Consider the following 25879-nt stretch of genomic DNA (forward strand, 5'->3'; position numbering starts at 1 on the left):
CCTGCTGACACACAGTCACTCCAGCATAAACAAATGGAGCAACAGAGAAAAGCCAGGCAGGGAGGGGAAGAGACCTAGCAGCTTTTTGATGGAAGAGGGATCTCCACAAACCAGGGGTGAGCTAGACTTAAAGAAAGAAGTGGCAAGCCTGCTACTTGCTCCTGCTCACACATATATCCACCTAATATCCCTTGCACACACATTATACAGTCCCCCTACAAATGAGTGCCACATTTATCTTACATGCCAGGTCAGCCCTGACCTTTGTGGCATATTGTAATTACTGTCATGGGAATAAGTCTTTTTTATTCTGTGCCTTGGTATGCAGAGCAGCTATAAAGGTGAAGTGGGTCAAGCACACTGAGCTACTCATCACACAGATCACACAGCACAATGCCATAGTCTTACCTCTTCCTGCTGAATGGCATCATGATATTCTACAACACAAACTGGTGAAACCAAAGGTCCACTTTGCAGAAAGGTAGAAAATGGGGTTGCAGAATTCCTGCAGTTCCAGCAGCTCTCAAGTATTCCCCTTATGTCTTGGATATGCAAAGAAGCATAGAGGAAAAATACTGGGGCATGAATACCAAATATCTGGCTCATTAATGAGTTATAATTACTATGTCACTTTGACATAAACAAAGAGAGCAGCACAGTCATGAAGAAAATGGGGATGGGGAGCATTGCTGATCTGCTCAAACACATTTTTTTATGATGTCTTTGACTTGACCTCTGGAACCAGGTGTGTGCAGTCAATTAAAAGAAGGGGGTTGCAGAGCTCGGTGAATGGAATAAGCAATAGCTATGCAGACAGGAACAGAAAGATAAACTTTATGGAGACAGATGAGGTAGGAGTGGACGCTCAAACACAAAAACAAAGAGACAGATTGGCTGCATGGCCCTGAGCTCGGGAGGTCAGATCTGACTCAAACAGACAAGACAGATGAGACATGAAGCAACGTTTAAACATGAACTGCTCATGACATGACAGGTCCTCCCCCAAAAACTTTGCAATGATGCTAACAAAGTAGATTTTACCAGGAATGCTTGTCAGACAGTCACTATGCAATATCTGGTGACAGTAAGAGGGCAATACAGACAGTTCCTGTCTAAATGTGGACTCCACACCAGGAACTCACTCCAGGCGTAGATGGTTTGTGCTAGACATCATGGCGGCTGATCACCATGACTCCACAGTCAACTGAGAAGCTCTACACTAACAGGAGCCCAGTGATCATGTTCGTTATTAGGTCGCCATTGTTCTCTTGCTGTTTCTCTCTCTTTTTTATCCACAAACACACACATGCACACGCGCACAGACATGCACACACGCACGCGCGCGCGCACACACACACACACACACACACACACACATGCGCGCACACGCATGTACTGACCAGCAGCAGTCTCATACCAATACCTCGGTGCAGAGCCCATGCCAGACAGACAGACAGCAGGCAGACAGCTATGCTGGCTGCCTGCAGCTTTGTATATAAGCACACTGCCATTGCAATGATCAACTTCAGAATTGTCATTACTATTACAGCAGCCAAAAGCCTCTGTCAGGCCTCCAGAATGCCGACAAAGCTAATTACAATAGAATTGTGTACAGCATCAGGGACAGAGCCGCACTGGTAAAGGTTGTTTGCTCAAGGTCACAGAAAACAGTGGAAAGAGAAAAACACCAGTAGCCATGCAGACACAATCGCTGGAGCATGCGGTTCTCGCAGGCATACTCAAAAACACATTTCTTTCTTTAACTGCATTTTTATAACGACACACATTTCCAATTGAGATATGTTATCACAACGTTGCAGATTTATATCAGGGAGCTTAATCAGGAAATTTGCTGATTGGAGGTCGACATCAACCAGTGCCAGAATTGTAAAGGTCATTACAATGACATTACCCTTTTCAGAAGAAGAAAGCTAGAAATGTCAAATCACTCAGTAGCCACATCATCATGCAAATGGAGCAGAATGTTAGGCACGAGAAAATCTCAGTGTTCAGACAGAAATAATGAAAGATGCCTATCTGAGTGACAACTTAATAAGCAGAAGCCTTGGGTCAGCTTTTTCGGCAGGTGTGAAGTGGAAAGGTTTGACAAATCATTAGATGCAATGAGAAACACACAGATTTTGAACGTTAGAGCTACAGTTCATTATCACCGTTTCTGTAAAATAGAAAAAAGATCTGTGGTGTAACCGATTAACACTGACATCAGTCTTTATGCAGAGGCCAAATTTATGTTACTGCACAACAGAAGTTACGTTCTGTGTGATATTGCTTCCATCAAAATTCAAATACACACACTCCAATAACTACGCTAAAGTTTAACCTCAACCAGCAGAGTTGTAGTTGAAGGGGGGGGGGATGTTGGTGTCAAGATGTCCTACCCAAATATCATTTACGGGAGCTGCTACCACCTGCAACCTGATCAAGACAGTACTTGTCTGTTACATGAGGCTCAAGTCGAATTGTTCATTTTTAACCAGCTTCAGAAGTGCAAAATATAACCCTTAAAATAGAGATAAATTTTAATGTTATTTAACAAAAATTACAAACCTTCCCAAAGTGAAAAAGTTATCTCTTTGATGGCTGTTCTAAAAAACTTTAGTGACTGGTTGAAAACCTTTAGCTCACAGTTACACACACACTTTGAGCTCCCACACCTCAGACTGCATGACTCCCCATAATCATTAAAGTTATCTGCTTGAAAAACATGCCTGCCGGGAGAGCAGAGAAGCAGAACTGCGCCTGAATCAGCCCAGGCATGCGTTAAAACAAAGTGGCCTCTCCGGGAGAGCGTGCATCAACGCACACACACATTTCGAAGTAATACATGGGCAGTAAGCACACACGGCTTCACAGTCATGGCCATGTGCAAATAAGAAGACTCTAGAACATTTTTACAAGCGAATTTCCTTTTAAAACCTCTGTATGAATCTACAAGCCGAATGCAAAGCACACACAGACCACACAGAATCCCCTCTCCTAGACATGGCCACTATGAGACCAGCATACTAAAGAAGAAAGTGCTGGCTGACTGACAACACAACAATGTCTAGTAACTGGAATCTATACTCTCCTGCATGCTAAGGAATGAATCTTCTTTTTAAAATGTGTTTGATGACTTGGACGCTTATCATTAATCAGGATGGCAGCAATGCAAGGTTGAGGAGAAATTGAGTGCCACAGTAACAAATCATCAGAAGAAAGTCACGAATTCTTCACTGACTGTTTGTATAAAACCGCATGACATCAGTTATCACCAAGTTCAGCTGAAACCATCTTTGTCACTTAGCCCCTTCTGACAGAACATGAGAGTGGTGGAGTCTGGTCATGTGACCAAACAGACCATAATGATACAGTCCAGCGCAAATGCTTTGACCTTCTATGTCATCACTCACACCTGCCACATAAATGGCACACTATTAGCGTAATTACAAACACTATCTGTAATTTAGAGGTTGACCCAGGCGCTTGGTATTGACAGATGTCTCTGTGCAATCAAAACCAAGCAGACTACTAAAAAAATAAATAAAACAGAGCTGCTGGTGGCCAAGTTTAAGTAGGGATTAGTGATTCAACAGCCTGACTGATGTCTTCTAAAATCCGATGCGCCAAAAAGCAACAACTCACCCAAAATCATTGCTGTGCGTTGCCTTTGGTGTCCCTGGGTTGACAAGTGTTCCCTCACTGCCCCCCGTCTCTCCTGTTTTCTCCAAGTGTACAATGGCTCCAAAATGTCTTTTTCAGAGTTGCTCTCCACTCTCCAGAAAGAGGCAACTCAGAGAGGTAGCGCTAGATGTGAGGAGAGACTGCTGCTGCTGCTGCACATGCCGTCCCTTGCGCCTGCCCTATCCAGGTGAAAAACTGAGTGTGAGAGAGAAACAGCACGAGTGTGTGTGTGTGTGTGTGTGAGGAGGGGGGTCCTCTGTTTCTGCAGTGATGGCTCAGGTAAGCCTCAGGACAGCACAGAGGAGACAGAGAGAGAGAGAGAGAGAGTAAGAGAGAGAGAGAGTGAAGAAGAAAAAGAGAGAAGGGGGAGCCTAAAGTGTGACAGCCAATCACGCTGGCAGGGGGGAGACTACAGAGCCAAGATCTTCTTCTCCACAGCAGCCAGGAGGAATTGTGGTGTGGTCTCCAACAAACAGCTGACAACCAGTTTCCTGTCTACTGTATCACTTCAAAAGGAAAGCAGTTCGATCTACTTTAAAGTCAACATCTGCTTTGGTCTCTCTCTATGAAGCACACAACTCCCTTTCCCATTCTGGCTTTCTCTCCCTCTCTCTGCTCCTTGTTTTTTAGGGATTGGATATAACCTAAAGGCACCTTACATGCCTCTGCTCTGATTGGTGGCAGGTTCGACCAATGGGAACAGCAGCAGGCACTTGTCATCATGCAGAGTGGAAGTCATGAAGGGGAGACAGAGCTTGACTGAAAAAGCTGTCTCCCAAAACCAATTTCTCACTTTTATTTGCCACACTGTCCTCACCCATCTCCCCCTCACAGTGAGCCTGGTTTTCTGTCTGTTGCATTCGCTGTTTATTACCTCCGCCTCGCTACCCTTTGACTCCATGTGTGTGTGGACTTGTAAGGGGATTAACCTTAACGCTGTGCGCGTTTGTGCTTCTCTCCCTTTCCTCCCTCCATCTTTTCAACCTACCCAGACAAAGTTACACATTCTTATCAACATCTGTGGTTTCATCAAAGGGGATAGACTTGAGACTGGGAGTAGGACTGGGGGGGAGCAAGCAAAAAGGAGAGATGAAATAGAAAGCGACAGAGCGGAGGAAGCAGAAGAAGGAGGGGCAGAGATTAAACTAAATACAAACTGACAGAGGAATGAAGAGACATTGAGTGACAAGAAGAGACAACCAGAAGGATTGAATATTGAGACAAAGACAGACAGAGTCGGACACAGAAAATGGGCTGTGGAAAAATTTAACTATCGACCAATGCAATGCAGTCAGTGAATGAAGAGGAGCTTCACAGCCAGCTTCTTATGGTCCACTTCCTCCACACCGAGGAGCCACTCAAAGAATGCCTGCTGTCATGTTGAGCACTAGTCTTTGCCTCTCTCTTTCTGTCTCTCTCTCCAGCTTCCCTTGTGAAGAGAAATCACAGAGAGACATTCGGAAAATCACACAGCCACGATGTTATTGAGAAGCTCAGCGCTTAAGAGAAGGCTTAACAAAGCTGTCAAAAAATTAATCCCCTTGGGCGGGCATGCTTGCAAACACATACAGATATAAACACGTGAGCCTGGGGCTACAGAAAATGCTGCCTGATGTTCATTGTGCCTCCTCTTGTCCTGCTCTCTCTTTCCCTCTTTCTCTTCTATCTCTAGCTCCACCACTACCCTTCTCACGCTCTCAGGCTGAGGCTGTGAGTCACAGGGTGTTGGAGTGAATACTAAGGAGGCTGGCTGACACCTCCAATACCTCTCTTTACAGCAGCTCCACTGCATACGTTTAGACTACTGTATGTAAACACTGGCAGTCTTAGGTGCCACAAACACCCACTCAAATTCTTACAGACTCTTACGTTTGGATAAAATCCAATGACTAAAAACTGCTGGTATTATGGAACATATGGTAGCTCTTAAAGACACACAGAAAATTTCACAACTGCAAGCAAGATCTGACACATCCAGCAGAGAAAATAATGGACTTTACTGATGTGGAACAAGCATATTTTTTTTTAAGTGCAAAGGAACAGACAGGTTAGAAGAAGAATTTTAGCCTCTGGCTCCTTGGACAAACCACGCAGACATACATTACGTCTGCAGGAAATGGACTGAGTACAGAAAATATTCGTTTTTGAAAATGTGACACTAGCAGCTGGAACAATAGTTGTTATTAATATAGTTGTGCTTGCAAGTTGTTCCGTCAACATTTGTGTGTGTGTGTTTGTGTGTCAGCAAAAGAGCTGAGATAGTGTTTCCTCATTAGTTGTGTTGGTATCAATAATTCAGAGCCGGTCCTTGTTGTTGTTCAATGGGCCGAGAGCTAATGTGCTGTCGGGCCAACAGGGGCCCAGGGCCCAGCGCCACTTTAATGGATGTCATGATGAGAGGGTGAAATTGGAGCATGGAGATCCTGTATCGTCCAAAGACAAGAAGAAGAAGAAGAAGAAGGGAGGGCAAAGCAGACGGCAGGAGAGGGGGACAGGGGTAAGAAGCTCAGGGATAAGGTGAAGGCCACTGGGGAGAGGACAGATGGTATTATTGGACTGGTATGTTTGGAGAAAGGTGATGTAGAGAAACACTGTGTAAAGAGAGCAAGAAGGGAGGAAGCTGCTCTACTACGATTGGTTCCTCGGTTTGTTCATAGAGCCTTCTAAAGCTAATCTCTGTCACCTCTCGATGAGAGAGACACTTATGCCACCAGGGACCTGTTATAATGAATGATAATAATGAATAATGAACTGACATCATTTCACCTCCCATCCACTTGTGTTTCTAATGTTGCTTCACAATCAGTGGAGGAAATAACAAGTATGGTCATATTTAATTTGCATGTCTATAGTTACAAAACTATTTTCTAAAAATGTTTCCACGAACGATGTGATCAGATTACAGAAACTAATCGTAGAGGAGGGGAATTTCCTAAAAATTAGCTCCGTGTATATAAACAGACACAATGTTGCATTCAGCTGAAACATCTGTTTGCTACACAAGCAATTAATTATAGAGATTTAATTGGCAGGGTATTAACTGCTAGATACTGCTATGGTTTTTCAACTTTAAAGTGCTTAGTCACTTTAGCGAGCATTTAAAGGAATTTGTTTGCATTCAAATGTGTCCCTGAGACTGTCAGATTTCCCAAGTTTGAAAGTTGTGCTTTACTGCTACAAACCTTTAGGTCACACTACATAGAGTATTGCAAGAAAGTGTAAAATGTAAGTGTAAAAACTGCATCTGTACCTTCAATGATTAAAAAAAGAATTATCATTATTTCTGATTTTATTTCAAAAGTTATAAAATCACAATGACTTTCACACATAGGTCAAAGGGAACTAAAAGGTCATACACCCGCCTTTTGTACAAACTAAGGTAATGCAAAATAATAATAAGACATATGTTACGTGTCGTATGTTGAATTTTGTATAATTTACCCCATAGGTCAGTGCAATAGCTGAGATAAGGCAGGATTAAAGAAGAGTACAATAATTTAAGTAGTTTCGAAGACGGTTAACTTCATATAATATAGAAATTCTTCTTAAGATTATTTTTATTACTCTTGATATTTGTTATGATTACCGAACATTTACTTTGATATACCATGTTTTGAAGGATGATGTCAACAATCCTGCAACTTGTTTACAAAATATTTAACATACTTTGCTTTTACTCTGTTTCTTGAGCCGTTTCTATCAGCTAGCTTTCACTTACCTCTGAGGACGCTGTGTTGAATCTAAAGTAGGCTTACGCTAACTTTGACTTTTGTATATAAATCTCTATTTTTTTAAGTGGTAAGTCTTTTTTAAAGTGCTAACACAGAACAGACTAATACTGATCTTTATCATCACTTTTATGTGAGTCTGAAGGTGCCAAAGTATGCAGAAGTAATTCTGGATTCCAGCTAATGTTTAATCTATGCTACCCTCTATTGGTGTAAGCCTGTTAATACAGGGTGCCTTGCTTCTGTTTGAGCATAAAAAGAATATCTGCTCTGGTACTAGACAAGCATTTGGAAAACTTCCAAAATGTAAAATGATCTCATGTAAACTGAAAGGCTAATATGTTCTCAGAGCCACATCACCACACATAGAAGTAAATAAAGGAACCAAAGAGAAAGCTGACACAACTGGTTATGGCCTTAAAGCCCGTCAGACTGAGACAGATACACCTCACTCAAGTGGAAAAATATATACAACAGATTTGTTGAACAGACAAAGCTGTTGAGGCCAGTGTCAGATACAAAAGGAATGACTGCTGAGTATGAAAGGCTTATAAATACTCATCCAATGATGTTCAGCAACAGACTGTGAGAAACACTGTATATCAAACCCGAGGAAGAGCGTGCACATCTAACTCAACCCTTCAAATAATGCCAAGATAAGTCTTCCTCTTGCTATCCTGCTGGGGGAACACACAATAAATCTACGCTCACTGAAATTTGCAGTGGTGACTGTAACTCACTTCTCTTCAAGAGCTCAAGCGCAGTTAAAATGCAGCTTCTTTTGATCATAAATTCAAGTCATAGTTCATCTCCGAGTCCTGCAGGCAGTACAGTACGTGACTCTCCAGACGTGTTAGTTTTCTCTTTTCTTCTTCTAAAGTCTGTTTTTTTGCATGGTGATGCTGATGTACAGGCCCAACCTCGCTCACATATTGGGCTTTGGGTGTCTCTCGTCACTGTGGTGGTGAATTTAGAGACTGGCTATGAAGGTCAAAAGTGAGCCGGCCAGGCAGGTGCCATCAGCGTACTTTGGCTTTGCCTTAGAATGTGACAAATAAGTCACCATGTCAAAGGAAAACAGAAATCTTTCTCTTTTTAACCAAATAATGAGTTTGTCATAGGACCCAATCTGTCTGGTGAGTAAGTGGAGCTGAGCAGGAGCACAAGGACCTCTGCTTTCCCCTTGAATCGGCCTGAGCCTGCAAGTCTGACAGGCATATCACTTTCCAAATGTGAGGGATAATCATCCCACTAAATTTAGACTATTGATCAGGTGTGGATGTGTGGAGGAAATGTGGCCAGCCATATAACATGTTGCTTGAATTCTTTGTCCCACTTCAGAAAACACAGACGAACAGAAAAATGTTTTCCTGTCATTCCAGATACAGTACGACAAAAATAACTTACCAGCATGAAATCCATTTTTTCCCCGTTACTCCAACAGTTGATGAGACACACTATTAGAGAAGCACTCAATGTGCCCATGTGTACAGATTTTCTCCCTTAATTTTGAATTAAACTATGAAGTGTTTTAGAGTATTTCTATAAATATAAAAATGTTTTAAGCTTGTTTTAATTTTAATAATTCACCGTGTAGCCATGTTTTTAAAAGCTCTATTTCTTTACCTTTCAGCAACATGTTTTGATCAAGCTATCAAGATGATTGTTATGATTTCTTTTCAGAAAGAAAGTTAATAAAGTTTCAATGGCTGTCTCCTACAGAAAGAGAAAGAGAGAGTCTGTGAGAACACTGTATGTGGATGTGTGTACACAGGTGGGTGTGCCTGTCCTGTGAATCCACACTTGCCTGCGGAGGTGGAGAATGTCGCTGTTGACTGTCACACTCTCACACTTTCCTGACACTTTTACACCAGCACCACAGGAGCACAGGGCGCCTCTCTTTCCGGCCATATTCAGATCACACACTTGCATCACAACTCCTTTTTTCCTGAAATTTTACTATGATGATTCGCATTATTCTGCTCTAAGCCAACACATTATAAGCAGTGTATTTTTATTTAGACTAATTATCATCTCTCCAGCCAGTCCTCTATTATTAAACCTCAACATGGGTCAACCAGATAACATCTAAAATCTAGCATCTAATCTATCATCATCAAGAAAGTGTGCAAATTATTCTTTATTTAGCTTTTTTCTAACAGTTAAACACAAGTGGTGTACTCATTAACGGGGACAAGTTTGACTCAAATATGTATTCCTTGAATAATGTTTGTGTGAAATTTGAGCAAACTCGTGTGGAGCTCAGTCTGGATGTGAGAGCAGCAGGAAACAGGTGGAGCTGTCAGGACAGCGCTCATCTCCACAGATGTATACTTGAGAAAAGGAAAGACCTTCAAGCAGTGACCTTCAAGCACACCTGTTCACATATTTGTCAAATATAATCTAATTTGAGGTAACCAAGGCATATTTATAAACCCAAAAACTGCACCACAAAGCTGCAATATTGAATTAAAATTGAAGAAAAATAGAAGTCAAGCATACGCTGTCATTATACGGAAGAAGACACATTGCAGAAGACGATGATATGATATTAGGTTCAGTTCTTACCTGTGCTCCACATTGACTTCAGCTACTCCTGCTCTTAATGACCGGGTCCAGTCTCTAACACTAGCTAGGTAAAATGAGAAACAACTATTTCCTTTGTTGAATCCTTGTACAATTAAACTGATCTGGGTTTTTGCAAGTAGAAGAAAAACAATTAAATTCTCATTATTTTGAAAAGATTCCCACGATCAGTGAAAGGAAACAGCATATACTTGAGTAATATGAAGGACATGTGGACATAGAGACCGCATACATACACGTTGCCTCTGTCACCTCCCCTCCACCTCTCTGCATCATACCTCCTCCCTCCCTCTTACTGTCCACCCTGTGTGAAAACAAAGCGAGAGCAGGAGAGTACAGCAGCTAATCTTGACAGACCTGGTGAGAGCAGTCGTGTCAGGGGAAGGAGCGAGCCGTTTGCCGAATGCTGTAGCGGGGACTCATCAGCAGCAAAGAGGGCAGAAAGGTGAGCCAAATGTCAGTGAAGGCGTGAGGAAGTCAGATCCAATACCAACAGATGAGAATTACCCACCCGTGAAAGGATTTTTGGTACAGCATGTGGATTGAATTCTCCAACATTTGCAAAACACTCTTAAGCACACAAGCCTTTCTACATCTGCAAATTCTTCAACCTCTAAATAAACCCTGTGGTCCCACTGGATCACAGCACAGCTGCTGTACCTCAAACCAACAGCAGTGTTTAATAAAATCTGATGAAAAAAAGCAAAAATTCAGATATAAATAAAAGCAGAGTGACGACATAACACACGAAGAAATTTAAAGGTAAATTCTATTCTGCAGTAAGCAGTCATCCACCACATAGGCCAACTGGAGCTAGCTTTAATGTGACATCAGCTGTACAGTGAATGTCCAACTCATTCAAAGCCTACTGTTTGATATGTCCTTACACAGCATCACTTCCTAGAGTGCCTCCAGTGATTAGTGTGCGAGTGTGTGTGTGTACACAGAGTCACACACTCACAGCCTAATAAGCAGGCACTGCAACCCCCACCTGCCCATGCATTCTGCAGAAAGATAAGGTTAGAAGGGGAAAAGGACAGCAGTTTATAGATGTAAGCATTTTTTAGCACCCAGGGGCCTCGGGGTAGCGTTACAGAGTAACAGAGACTCACTGCGGACAAAAAACTGCCCCCGTCTCTCTCAGCAATAAACATGCCATTAAAAGTAGCACCAAAAACCATTAATGGCTATAGTGTCTCTATTTACTGTTAGGTTTCTGACACATGCACATGTAGGGGAAAAAAACTCAAGCGTATTAATAATTTCTCAGTAAGAATGCTGGATCGTATTTGTGGTTAATACTGTAAGCTGGTTCAAAGCCAGAGGGAAGGAGAGAAGGCAAGGCGTGTTAGGTTGCCAATTTTATTTCAACAATAAAGACAAACAGATGTCTGTGTGGAAAACCTCACTTCAGAAGTTAAATTTTTTGCTTTGTTTTGTTTGTTTGTTCTCTTTACCTAAATGATTTTTAATTGAACCTTTGACTCATTCCCATTCACTGCTTTCCCCTCAATGTATATCTGCAGTGGTTCTTCTTCTTCTTTACTAGCAGGGCCTAATTTTGCCCACAGTTGTAAGTTAGTAAAGTTTTACTTGTATAACAACTTTCAATCTTAATATAATAAAGATATTCACAACAAAAAACTGTAGAACATAATAACAAAAGCAAGTCTAAACAGATCCTCGCGGTCTTGAACCTGGGGAGGATTTAATCAGTGAAAAGTGAAAACAGCTGCAGAAGTGTGCATGGCAGTGATTTAAGCACATGTCAGGCTGAGTCCATCCTTGGTAACATTATGGCGAGCGTTGATGTGCTGGCAAAAAGGTTTTACTCATTTGGCAAAATGTACAGTCATGATTTACGTGAGCAAAGTTTTGTAGACTGGCCATTTAGAGAGGACTGCAACTGCACGCCTGAAAAGGTATGACGCCCATTGCAAGTAACTGAAATCTTGATGCTTTGGAACATGATTAGCTAGCTTGTTTCCATCATATTTGTTGTATCTACAATATGTTATGGATTTACACAGCGGTTACCTTTGGTCAAATCTATTTTCTAACAGGTTGGTTTAACTGGGACTTCTTGGGAAAATAATATTTTTATTTAAATAGTTGAACTGCTTTCTAAATATGACTTAACATTTTGTATTGACACCAAGTATTTAAAGGTAATATGTAATTAAGTTTAAGTGTAGGTGGTTCAAACTGTACACAGGAGTATTTACACTCATCTCCATGAATCATAATTGTAACTGATGATGATCATTGGTATTCCACTACATACATTTATGAAAGCCTGGCAGTGTGCAATTTATGGTTAGGGAGGTGCCAGATTCAGTTTCATCAAGTGTCCAGTGCACTGGTTTGTCCCGGTACCTTCTAGTCTTCTCATGATAAACAGGCTGCTGACATCTTGCTTTATGAGCAACAACATGTGCCATGTTACCCTCTGAAGTCAAAAGGAGACCATCGTCAGGTTTCATTTTCAATGAAACTTATTCCTTTGCAAAAAAACTTCTTAATTCTTGGCCTGCCTGGCAACAAAAGGGTTCAGACAATATGGTCTCTCTTGCTTTTTACATTTGCAGATGGCCAAAGCTGGGTTTGTCCACTGCCCCAGTGAGAATGAGCCAGATGTTGCCTGCTGCTTCTTCTGTCTGCTCGAGCTCGAAGGCTGGGAACCAGATGATGATCCCTGGTAAGAAAAAATATACTACCTGGGGTGCAGCAGTTAAACATTTAATTTGTATCTACATTACTCAGACGTGTTACCTATATGCAGAAGACCGACTGCTACATGAAGTTGATAAGTCATGGCTCCTAATTATTGCCTAATCAGCATTATGTTTTTGTTTTTAATTGTGTTTTTGCTTATTATGTACATCTGACAAGGTCAGAACATGAGAGACGCTCTAAATGTGACTTCTTAACCATGAAGAAAGACTTCACCAAGCTAACAATAGCTGAATTCTGTCACCTGGAAAACAAAAGGCTAAAGATTTACTACGTAAGTGCCCATCAGTAGGCTGTGTGCAAAGACACTAACTCTTCCTCAATTCTTACTTTTTTTTTTTTTCCCCCCCCCCTTTTCCAACATTCTCTATTTAGAAAAAGGTCTGGCACAAGAAGATGGCTTTTTTGAGGGATGCCATAGACCATAGAGTTGCAGAGCTTAAATCTAAGCTGGACTGATTCTATGCATTTATTCATTGCATCTTATTTTATTTCAATACCAGTCTTAAGTGTTAAACAAGAACCCGCAGCCTGACTCACTGGTCGGATTGGATAGCAGTTCATAAAATTCAGCCTTAGGCGAATGCGACACTTTCTTTACAGTACCGTCTTTGACCACAAGATGGTGCTTTTGCATTAAAGCTGCAGTTTTGCTATAACGCTGATACACTTTCTGAAATTCCCAATCTCTCATCAAAACCTTAACAAATGCACCTCACTCTGAAATGAAAGCGCACATTGAGCTGGATTACAATGCGGGCTATATTCTCTTTTTTTCAAACACTTACTTATCATCTCCCTGAACGTGCCACCATCCCTACCACCCCTTTTCAAACCTTGACCCTGGACAGATGGCCTGAAGCCCCTCCTTTTCAATACCAACTGTTGCCCCAGTAACATCTGTTACATATAGGGGGACAGTGCACCGAGGGCTTGCCAGGATACTTCTCTAACTCTGAGGGGGACTGAAATTCAAGAGATGCTGCAGCTGACAGTAGAAGGCGTGGGAACGATGGTTGCATGATAAGCACTTGACTGGGTTTGTTTTGCACTTAAAGAACAACGGTTTAACTCTGAAAATCATTTTACTTTTTCTCCTGTCTTTATGCAAGAGAAACATGATGCAGGGCTCTGTTTGTTTCTCACTGTGTTTTGTGGAAGGCTTGGTTGGATGACGTGAAGGATTAAGAGATGCTATCCCTTCCCCAACCTTCCACTGTTCTGGATTAATGTCTAATGTAACACTCTGGCCACTGAGCCCAGATCAGCTGCTTAATTCTCTCTTATCCGCTCACTGCAGAGCAAATTGAAGAGAATATTTTTAGACAAAACTAAAGTAAAATGCTCATAGGTGATGTAACATTTTCAATAAACTGTTCTGCTTTTATAATTTCCTCTGGTCTCTTTCTTGCAGTGCTGTTGTAAAATATTTCCTCAAACTATATTTTGTTCTTTAAGCTAAATGCATTCATTTAAAAAAAAAAAAAAAAAGTTAAAGGATATGAAGGTGTATGTTGAGTTGGTATGGGGAAAGATCCAAGCTTTTTACTGATGAGGTGTTTGGGTAAGTGGTGTGGTTTTGCGTGAATACATGGATCATAAGGGGGATGTGTGCAGTAATTGCTAATGTAACTCTAATCAGGGCTTATACCCACATCCTGTGTCAATCCACTTATTTATGTGTGCTCCAGAAAATGAACAAAGAGAATAGCTTGGTATGACTTCTGTCCTCAAGTGGCACAGATGTAACAGATGAGCTTATCTGTGGGAATGGAGTAAAATATTTTAAATTACTGCATCATAACTAAGCTGGGAAGATGCCCTTTCACTTTTTCCCATCCTGTTATTTAAGACCTGAATAAACCTAACAAATCACACTTTAAAATAACAGGAGTCCACAGAGCACTATGACACATGCCGATCTAATTCTAAACTTATTAATGACGGTGAGAAAGGATTGGTCATGAAATGGGTTTCTCTTTAATAAACTGTAAGCGGCAAGTGTAGCAGATGGACAAATTGACAGATGTTACTAACAGAAACTTTACAACCTGGGCTTTCCAGTCCGGCCCCATCTGTTGCTCCTGCAACCAGTGCCTCCCTCTACCCTCCTCCAACGCTTCTCATCAGCATCTATCACTGAATCTTCTCCTCTCATTCTCCATAGTGCCCAAAATGAATGACATCAGCATTTACCCCCTCATATGACCCGGTTTAACCCCTCATAAACAAAGGGCAAATTAAAAGATGTCATGAGCGCAATGGATACACTGAGAAAGGCAGGATGATGTTAATGTAACTTAAAGTCTCACGCTCTTGTCTCCGTCTGAAAAGTTCTGATGGGAATATTATAAAAAGGATAAATGACTGGCATGTAAAGAAGCCAGCTGACACAGAAGCTTAGACGCCATTGTGATTGTGGACCACAGTCTGTGAGTGTGTTTAAATGATGAATTTGCTGATAGACGGCCAGATTAAGGACAATGAGTTGCACTGTTCATTGTATTACAAAGGGGGGGCGGGAAATAAACATTCACTTCATTTTCATTTTTCATCAAATATTCTCTCATTTCTGGCTGCTTCTCCTCTAAGACACCGCAGCCCGTCTACCTTGGCTGTGTTTTGTGCCCTGCTCCAAAGGGACCTCCATCTGTCCCTACACTCAGCCCATTGTGGTGTCCCTAAGCCCAGAAACTTCCACAATGTAGTGGGCGTGTGCAGGGGGGCCAGGGTAAACACGACAGCATCCAGATCCCATTAGAAGCTCTTTAACTCTAACACCCTAATGCTCGGAGAGAAGTCTGGGAGGGGAAGGTCCACCCCTCATCCACTTGCACACAATGTCACCTTTACACCCACTTCCATAGGTAATGAACCTGGGAGCTACCCTCTTTCTTCTCCTCCTCCTCCTCCTCCTCCATTTCTGAGTTCATGTTTCATATTTTAAAAAGAGCCCTTAAATTCTATTTTATTATTTTTTCCTGACATTAATATAAATATTTAAACTTTCAGTTGATGTTTTAGTGTTTTATCAGAGGGAAAAAACATCATTGACTATTTATGACTGAAAGCTGTCATTTTAACAACACCTTACTTAGAATTTAGTTAATAAATGAAGTTAAACCTCTGGCTCAGTACATTTTTTTTATTATTTTACTCAATCAGACCGTGCTCCATTTTCTCTTTCTGTCTTTGCCCACACCTTTTTTTTCCAGCCATCATCTTGGTCCTCCTACCAGCTGCTCCTGAGTGTAGGGTGTTTCTGTTTTGGGGGTGCGCCACATCTCAACCAAGCCACCCATTGCCTTATGCACCCCACAGAAGCAAGCATGTGTGTTTATGCATGTGCACTGAGGCCCAAGAGGAGGGAGAATCACTGTGTTCACCCTCAGCTTAAAGGCAGAGGGATTATCGGCACACAGACACTGATTAAAGCCTTCCAGCGTCCTATGGCCCCATTAATACAGTCTTAATCACAATGCTTTATCCCTCCATCTACCTCCTATGGATCAGGACCTTTTCATTTTACTGTGAGCAACTCTTGTTTAGCTAGCGGATTAGGCATGCTGTACACGAAAACAAAAAAATATAAGCAGAGAAGTGAATTAGAGGAAAAATTGTGCTTTATATAGACATAAAGCTATACATAGGCTCATGCTGTCAGCAACTACTGGGCTATATTCATATATCAATAAAAAGTACTAAAGTTGAGAAATCATTAGCTGAAGCATGGGACCCATAACCCCTGTGTGCTGATATCTGACATGACCTCACTCTCCCAGGGGATTGAGCTACAGGTTGTGTTCCCTTGCCTGTCGCCTCAGCCAAGATGGCATCACAGAGCATGTGTTCCCTTCCCATTACTAGACCCTCATCATCATGCCCTTATTATAGACAAGAGCCACTTGATGTGTGTGTGACGCCTGTGATATATGGTACTGTAAAGTTATGAACCTTTCTACTATTTTTTAAGTATTTTATTACAATAATTATTGGGGGGTTTTTTCCCATTTTAAAATGATTTGGGTTTTTTGCACAAATTAGCAAGAAAAAATTACATTTTAAAAGCTTATGGCACGTATATATTTCTGAAATTGCTGCATGAAAATCTCCGCCATGCTCCTCGCGCAAGACTGTCCTGTGTTTTCTAATCTTGTATCCAAAGTCAATTTATAGGGATTATGTCCATATCCACCCACTCATGTATTATTTGGACTATGGAGAATAAGTCGTAACAGCCCCCCCACCACCACCACCAAAAAAAAGAAGAACCACTACATTCTCTCTCTCACACGCACACACTGTTTTTGCTGTAGCCGAATAGCAAGGACACAAAGAGCATGCATCAGCTACTCTACGAGTACTTTCTCACACTGTGTGTAGAGCTATGTGTCATTCCTTCACCACGGCTGACACACAGCAGCAGAGGGGACAAACTTGCAATTGAGGATCAAGGACCTCGGTCACCTCTGCTGCCCTCTGCTCCTCTCTCCACTTCTCCACTCTTCCACAACACACTTACTTCCCTTTGCCTCTCCCATTTCTCTCTTTTATGCTCTCACTCTCTGCTCTTTCTCTCTTTCTCCCCAAATTGGCCCAGCTGTCCATCAGCCCCCCACCGTTCCCCCAGCTGTCTGACCTCCCCAAACGAGGAGCCCAACAACAATACAGGTCACAGGTCAAGAGAAAGAACAGGCTGCGTTCACAATAGACCAGTGGCGCCCACTAAAACAATCATTCCCTTTTCTTTTCCAGCCCTTCTCCACTGTTGCCAGGACTGGAAATGACAAATCTCCGGAGGGGTAGCTGAAGGAAACGAAGGGGGAGTCCTCTTAGAGAACAGCATCCAAAAGCACCTTCCCCCTTTTTTCTTTTTCTTTTTTTTTTTTAACAATTGGCCAAAAGACCACAAGGATAAATACACTCATGCACTTCATCTTTGCACTCTGCCGCCCTGTTCTTTGTTTATTTCAAGAGTCATCATGTCCCTCAGCACAATCATGAAAGTCAAAACTGATACTCCGGTCATTAGTTGAGTGATATAAATGTTTTAGGAACTTTGCCAGCTTTACATTATCTCTGGATTGATGTATCCTTATTTCTGCTTTGCTGAACTTTTACCCATTTATGGCATTAGTATGTAGAGACTGCATTATTTTAATATTCATAAAAGCTAATCTTCTTAGCTACTATATAGCATCCTTCTTACACATGTGCTGTGTCTCAAAGAAAACCCAGGCTAGTTTACCATTCAGTAAAACTGGATGAATTATTGGAAAATGAGTTCTTGCCCTTCAGTGTTTTGGCATGAGCTACATGGGAAAATGGGACACATGGGAGAGAAAGCCAACGATAGAGGCTCAGAGCTGTGACAGGTTCACCTGTTCCCCGGAGCAGTTTTCCCATGGCCCACAACAGCCTCCCGCCTGACCTGATAGAAACCCCGGAGCAAGCCTTTGAATGACATCATGCACAGACTCTTTCTCTCTCACACACACATGCACACACTCATATCATGCAACAGATCTCTATTTCCCAGCCACAAAGTACTCCTTCATCCAGTCCTGCTGATTTCCCTTTTTTTTTTAGTTGGCACACTCTTCTATTGTAAAATGATTTAGAGCCACAGAAATCTAAATATACTAATTAGCTATCTGTGTTGTTTGTGTAATATTTATTTTGCATGTAAAAATGCATTTATGAGTACAGAAAAATCTCCAATACTGCACCTGCTGGTAATCGTGACCAGATTACAGGGATATTCTGAAAATGATGCATCTAAAACGATGCACAAAGCTAGTGAGAGCGATGTAACAGCTGTCGCTGACTCACATTTATTTATTTTTTAAAACCAGAACTTGTAATTTAACTGAAATTGTAATCGAGTTGATGAAAATAATTTGTCCTCTGATGTGAGGGCTTAGCGAAAAGAGTCATCTCTGTATTATCTACTGTGCTTTATATATAAGTGTAATACTAAAACGCAAAAAGAAATCTAAATGAATGAAAACATCACTGTACCAAGCTTGTGTTTACAGCCAGTTAGTGCATGCGTTTGTCTTTCTGTTAAACTAAAATGTAAGAAATGGATGAGAGCATAACATCACAAAAAGACATGGCACACGTGTTACTATGGAAATAGCATATAATATAAGAATATTTATTTAATTAAGTGCGAAACAGCAAAATATTAACAGTACAGTATGACAAAAATTGTGACACCAAATGAACAAGTACCTGAAAGACTTAAAATAAATAAATTAAATACAGTACAGCTACCAGTGGCTGGCATCAACCCAAGACAGTGAAACAGAAACTGTGCTGAGAAAAATATAAAACAGACAAGACATTATCAAAATAAATATTAAATACAGGTATAAATAAATGCATTGCTTTTCTTAAATTCAGAAGGAAACTGGCTGTAGGCCTCAGTGCACAATGGGTGACTTTTTGATCAATTTCTTTTTATACGTAGACGTGTAAATAATAAAGTATTTGTTCAAACATAAGCATCTGAATAATGCTTCAGCGAGGACATCTGATTTGGTAAACTAATTTTTACTTCAACTCTTTAAAAACTGACGGAGCAATGTGTTCAAAAGAAGATTAACATATAAACAAAAGTGAAATAAATACAATAATAAATGTTATGGGTGCATGTTTCAGGTAGATTGAGTTGAGGTGATGAGTCTTCTCTCTGAGCATTCAGTGCTCTCCCAGAGTACTAGACAACATAAAAGCAAACATTTTTCTCTATACACTCAGTACCACAGTCATCCTTTTTTTACAGCAGTTTATACAGGAGCAGTGCTTCTACTCTGGCTATTCATAACAGTCACTCATTCACTGGTACTATCACATTTCAGATGGTACCCATGTGAGAGGTGATGAGGTGAGGGGGAGCAAAGGAGTCAAAGGCCACATCCAGGGGCAACTCGTAGCGAGAAGCCTGTAAGAGTGGGTGGGCCTGAGGCCCCCCTGGTAGGCTGCCTGTCGTGGACGTGGGGTAATGGTGGGATGAGAGGTAGTGAGCATGGTGGGGTGTGTAGTTCCTCTCTGACTCATGCGGAGATGGCTCCTGCTTCAGGGCAAAGTTGCCACTGATGCTGAGTGGGGGAGTGAGGGGCCCATCGTATGGAGGAGTGCTGCTGCTGCACTCGTTAGGGGAGGGGTTGTCATATACAGGCCCCTTGAATCCTTTCATTTGGAGGAGGTGCGATGCCTCGAGGGAGCCGTAGGGTGGGCTGGGAAGGCCTGGGGATGGGTAGCTGAGGGGATGGCCAGCCACCATACTACCCATTCCTGGACCTCCACACTTGTCTTCCAGCTTATTAAGAATCATCGGACTGGGTCCCAGCTGCAGGCAGCCAGCCACAAGGTTGCTGGTAGGCTGGGACAAACCTTTACACAGCATCTCCACAAATCCATGACTCTCTGGGGACTGGCCACTTTCCAGCACCTCCGACAGAGCCCAGATGTAATTGCGGGCCAGCCGCAGAGTCTCAATCTTCGACAGCTTTTGTGTCTTAGAGTAGCAAGGCATCACTCTGCGCAGATTATCCAGAGCATCATTTAGCCCATGCATACGAGAACGTTCTCTGGCATTGGCCTTTATTCGCCGTGCACGAAACCTCTCCTGTCTAGCTTTGGTCATCTTCTTCTTTTTAGGGCCTCTCCTTTTGGGAGCATTTTCTCCATTTGGTCCATCCTCTTCGTCCTCTTCCTCCTCTTCCTCCATATCCTCACTACCCAGTTCTGTGCAGGAGTGGAGGCGACCCCCTACAGTCAGGCCATGGCGCCCCGTCAATTCTGGGCTTTCATCTCCATCCTGTGAGCTGCCGTCATCATCGAGCCAGCTGAGGGAGCTCACCAGCTCACTCACATCCCCACTTTTCCCAAATGATTTGGTCATCATTTTGATCTAAAGAAAAAGAGCCCACACAACAAATTCAATACTTTGGGATTCAGTGTCTGTGAATGTAAATCCTTGAGGCTATTCCCCCATAACGTGATAAAATTGTATTATTATTTATAACTGATGGGTACCAGAAGAAGCACACACTGACTGAGAGTGCTCTCATTTCAGCAGGGCAGTATGGACAGATCACTTATATGAAGTGCAAGCACCTCTGTCGCATAACAGTTCTGAAATAAATCCAGTAATTATTTAAAAATCAATCTCACTGTGAAATTTGGATATTAATGAATAAATGGCTGTTTTCAGAATGAGATGGATGAGTGGTTCCCTGCTGTTATTCTCCAGTCTTTCAGAGACGCTGTCAATCTGGGACACTACGGGATTTACTCAGTATATAAAGCTCAAAGATTAAACAGGCAACATACAAATCAACAAACATGCAACCCTCCAACACACACACACGCACACACACACACACATTTCTCTGTTAGAATACCCTCATTATTATTATTATTATTATTATTATTATACTTTTTGCAGAGCAATCTATATCGCCCTAAAATCATATTTTAAATGTTATTTTGTACTTTAATGTTAAGTGAAACGAAGAATATTTGTTATTGTTGTGCAAAAAAGTCCTACTTTGTGAGACAATTTAAAGTAACTTGTAGAGTGAACTTTGGGCTCGTAATTCTGTCTTTACTGTACATCCCACTGAACATAAAAAAGATAGAACTGTAAATAATAGGGTGATGCTTGGGTGATTTGAAAGGTTTTCATAGCTGTAAATAAGCTTAAGAGTTTTTTTCTGCAAAAATTGCATGTGTTAAATTTATTAGCTCTAATGTGAGCCATATGGGGTTTTTTTTCTATTTCTTTCACAAGACTTGGACATAAAATGTCAACTCACCTGTTTGGGATCCGTTTTCGCTTCGTTCACAACAGATTTTTAAATGTTAAACAGACTAATAAAAGAGTGATAAGTCCACAACTGCTGTGTTTCTTTCTTCGCGCACCGGCCAGTGTCCCTTAATCTTCTGCTCCCTCAGATGGCCATGAGTACGCTTGGAACTTTCATCTCCAAATGACACGATCGGGCTGATATTCTTTTTGCCTTTAACCGGGCAAGTCCCTCCCTCTGCCGCCCCACCCACCGTCAACTTATCCAAACGCGCGTGGCGTGCTCGTGACCAGAAGTTTTGGCAAATGTGCAGCGAGCGAGAGAGTGAGACAGGGTACATGCATAACATTTTTTTTAATCATGAAGTCCGTGAACTACGAAAGGATGGGTGTATAGGACGTCAGAAATGCACAGCGGCCAACAAAGAGGAACTTGAAAACACTTGGTAGCAGTTTAAGGAGCACATGCAATGTTATTTAGCATCTTACAGCCTTTCATAAGACTCTTTCCCCAAATGTGACTTTGCTTATACCACTATCTAAAAATATATTTATGTCTAAAACAAAACTAATCATTTTCCAATCTTCTGCTAATCCCGCCTTATCCTACTTTGTTTTCAAATTTTAAGTTGTGTTGCAAAATTAATGCCGCTATAGGCCTACAAGTACCACGATTGCGCGCAAATTGAAATATATGTTAAAGCTATTTTTTAATAAAAGAAGAAAGAATAACTCAAACTCAATAATAAACTCAATAATTTCCCATCACAGATTTCAGTATTACGCAGGAGTTTACTGTTAGATTTCCAATCACATCTGACTTGAATGAAGATCTCTTGTTGTTGCCCTCAAATCTGAAAACACAGAAATCGTAAAATCCACTGGACTGTTTGCTGGTGCGCGAGTGTGTTAACCATCGTAATCGATTGTCTATCTCTTCATTAGTCGGTTGGATTATACATTTTCCACTTCATTAAACGCAGTGTGGGCTTGATCTTCAATGAGTTAAGAGACGCTCTTCCTTATGTGCGTATTTAAGTGATTTTGACAGCGTGGTGTGCGGAGAGCAGGTGTGTGCGCTGTTCAACCACTCATTCAATTGTTTCCTTCAATTTTTAGCGTCATATTTGGCCCCAAGGAGTTGGCAATCTGATTACTGAGTCGATTGGTCCTGCGATCGAGACACATTTAGATCAGCTATGCTTATGAAAATCCATTTGGAAATGTAATCAGCTACACCGTCTAGTTACTAGATTATCAATGATACATTTGGCTGATGACTAATTGCTTTTATGCTTTGCTTTCTATGTCGTTTTTTGTTTGTTTGTCTTTTGTTTAAACTTTAAACACGTACAACCTAACTTTTCAGTAGACTCTTTGAATCAAACGCGTAGTCCACGTGACGTGAGTTTACGTCTTTTATTAGGCTTCACAAATCTTATGTAAATATTGGTCATTTTGCACACTTTTAACTACAAATGCCAAAGCACGAGATACGCCCGCCAGTCGTCGTGCGTGGCGAGCCGCAGCTCAGTGGGGGTCTATTGTTACAACCGGCCACTGACAGACGGGGTCTCGCGAGTCGCACGTGCCCCCGCATTGATCCCAATTGTGCGCGCGATTGCGCACAGCTGTGCTCGTGACTGAACCTTTTCGACTATCCGGTGAAGTTTCCTTGTTTTTAAGAGCAGCATTTCCGGGGGGAAAGATATAATCACGCGATTAATTGACAAGAAGCGCTTGAAAACAGGCACTTATCAAACGATTTATTAGACACAAGCTAACAGATGGCTGAATATGGGAGCAACTGGGGGGTGGGGGCATCTGTTGCTTGGATGCTCAGGCGTCACTCGCGAGTAGATGTCTTGTGCTTGAAACAGTATTTATCTACCTCTTTAATCACTCCTGGTCAGTGCACTGGCCATAAAGGTATGTGGACAGGAAGATAAGCCTTGTCCTTTGTGTATGTGGCTAATATGATGTGCCCAAAGCTCCCCTGGTGGATGCACTTCTACACCCCCAAATACATACTCTCCTTCTGTCCCAGGAGTGTGAGTATGGCCACGCCACACCTGCAGCCTGCATGGGGAATTGGAGCCTAGCAGTCTCCGACAATCCCCATCGGTTTCCCAAATGACTGACTGACTAACGGAAAGGGAATTGCCCTGCTCCCATTTAAGCAATAACATAGAAAGCCAACCTTCCGGAAGAGGTCATGGTGAACACAGATGATCTGAACCAACTTTTGATGAGTTTGCATGATTTGAACTTGGGATAGTTCTACATATTTATCTTTGCAACAAGTAAAGTTAAAGTAGACAAGTAAAGTTACACAGTCTACTGAACTGACGTACTGTGTTTCAAAGAGATGCATTTTAATAATGAAGATTTTGGGAACATAAATCAGATTTTATTGTATGCTTTGATTTGATTGATTGGCCAAAAAAGAAATGCATTGTCAGCTTTGGCATGAGCTGTCCAAGACAAGTTTATGTTCACGACTAAAAGAGTACCAGCCCCACTTTAGCTTTTTAAGTGCTGTTGTTGGTATTAATGGGGGCAACCCCATTCCGTACAAAAAACCACTGCCACAAGTGAGTTGTCTCGCGCTCTAGTCCCCTGGGACTCCAAGTGGAATGGGAGGGATTGGTGCACTGTGCTGACAGATGGGTCCTTGTTCCGTCTTTTTCTTCATCTCTATCTCCCGCTCCCTCTTTTGCTAAAACACAGACACACTCACACACACCAAGACTGCACGAATACAATAGGAATTAAAGCTCCACATGCTCCCTGGCTCGCTCCTGAAAGCTGAGCCCCCTTGTACGCATGAAAGATGCAGCGAGCTTGGATTTGTGAGAGGAGCTGGCATGCTAAGGAGTTGGGGTGATGTGGCACAGGGCGGTTAGGCTAGAGAGAGATGCAACTTCACTGTTCAGAGTTTAGTGTCCTGAGCCCATTTGTACTATGTATGATGCAGTTTTCTCTCTATGACTGGCAGCATCCGATTTCAAGTTATTTTATGTTGCGTGTTAAGACGTCTTAGTCTTCCTCCCATTTGCTGTTCATCGTGGCTGAATACAATTACAAAGCAGACTTCTCAGAATTTTTTATTGTAGACTTTTAAGCTCAGTTGTTTTTGGTGAAACTGGAAAGATCTTTAAATGAAGTGTTTCTCCCAAATTAAATTGTCCAAACTAAATGTAAAGAGCTCGGAGCTCAGTTGTAAGTTTTCACACTTTTGCAACTGCGGCCCATTTACATGAACGTCCTACTGCTGACATTCAGCATGGCAGACTGAATAAAGGTGTGTGCAGCCATGCTCCACAGAAAAGTGTACGGTTTATTTATCCTGTTGTGTCTGAACATAATTCCATGTTCAACTTGATACCTTTTTTTTCTGGAAAATCCCTTGTTATATCCATATGGTGCCAATAAATTAGAGTCTCCTGGATCACAAAGGGCATTTAGATAAGATCAGGCAGCATTTCATCTCCAAAATATGAGTAGATTGTTTGCAGCTTATTCCTCTTCCTTTGGGCTAATGGATTTGGAAAACATTCCAATCGAGCAGAAATGTGCCTACAGAATGGGAATCGGGCCTGAGGGCAATTCTCACTAAGTGGGGAGAGAGCTATTAAACAAAGGTGCCTGTGGTTTCATATTCAGGATACTTTACAACCTCCGTCCCAGGACATCAACAGTGTTTTTCGTTGTGCTGTTAGAGGGGGCCGAAGGGAGGGAGGGGGGGGGGTCCATCTGCCATGCTGCCGGTCCTCTGGGAGATGGGCATATCCCAGGGGTGTTTTGGAGAGAGAGGGTCTGAAAGGATTACACCCAACCACTAATCAACGGCAGTAATCTGTGGGCCCCCAATACAAAATCCCCTTTCGATCCAAACAACAATTTAGGATAGACGATAAAATCTGAGTATACAGACATTCAACTGACATTGAACAACCTGATAAACGTGATGACAAATTCAGGTGATTTTTTAATTGGGAGAATCAACTGCGAAGGTGTGATTGGCAAAGAGCCATAGTGTCTCTGTGATCAGGTGCAAGTGTCCCACAAGTGGCCTAGTCTGAAATCCCAGTGTGACCATTATGCAAATACAGCAACTAGACGAGCCTACAACATAAATTTGTCTAACGGATAAAAGCACTTTTCTAATCAGATCTGGATGCAAAAGGTTTTTCTTTTTCTTATAATACATTTGGTTAAAAAAAGAGAAAAATCAGTTAATGAATCAAAATAATATATATGCATTAGCCATGATATTATGTAATTATTTATACTTCTTCTTCTTCTTTTTTTAGATAAAAAAAGGTTT

General features: G+C 41.7%; 3 protein-coding genes across 5 annotated transcripts in view; 1 reads left to right on the top strand and 2 right to left on the bottom strand.

Annotated features, from left to right (window-relative positions):
- The window catches only part of znf385a (zinc finger protein 385A), a 59296-nt gene extending 49088 nt beyond the window's left edge, over window positions 1-10208 (bottom strand). The window contains exon 1 of one of the 3 annotated variants that reach the window (XM_005914768.3): window positions 9981-10208. In XM_005914768.3, the coding sequence (XP_005914830.1) occupies window positions 9981-9993 (13 nt within the window). In that variant the 5' untranslated portion in view covers window positions 9994-10208. Of the gene's footprint in view, window positions 1-408; window positions 5459-9980 lie in introns of those variants that run through there. The other 2 variants (XM_042227770.1, XM_005914769.3) reach the window with 2 other exon arrangements.
- A 1563-nt stretch (window positions 10209-11771) lies between these two features.
- Window positions 11772-14121, top strand: birc5b (baculoviral IAP repeat containing 5b). Its single transcript, XM_005914772.3, has 4 exons — window positions 11772-11920; window positions 12587-12696; window positions 12891-13005; window positions 13107-14121. Exons 1-4 carry the CDS (start codon window positions 11795-11797, stop codon window positions 13188-13190), a joined length of 435 nt encoding a protein of 144 aa, XP_005914834.1. The 5' UTR covers window positions 11772-11794; the 3' UTR covers window positions 13191-14121.
- Window positions 14122-18872: 4751 nt separating this feature from the next.
- Window positions 18873-21776, bottom strand: neurod4 (neuronal differentiation 4). The gene is made up of 2 exons (XM_005914773.3): window positions 21560-21776; window positions 18873-20652 (listed from the first exon to the last, which is right to left on the bottom strand). Exon 2 carries the CDS (start codon window positions 20644-20646, stop codon window positions 19594-19596), a length of 1053 nt encoding a protein of 350 aa, XP_005914835.1. The 5' UTR covers window positions 20647-20652; window positions 21560-21776; the 3' UTR covers window positions 18873-19593.
- Window positions 21777-25879: the final 4103 nt, after the last annotated feature.

The sequence above is a fragment of the Haplochromis burtoni genome, unplaced genomic scaffold (assembly GCF_018398535.1).
Source record: "Haplochromis burtoni strain Fernald_Lab_line unplaced genomic scaffold, NCSU_Asbu1 Contig_9, whole genome shotgun sequence".
NCBI lineage: Eukaryota > Metazoa > Chordata > Actinopteri > Cichliformes > Cichlidae > Haplochromis > Haplochromis burtoni.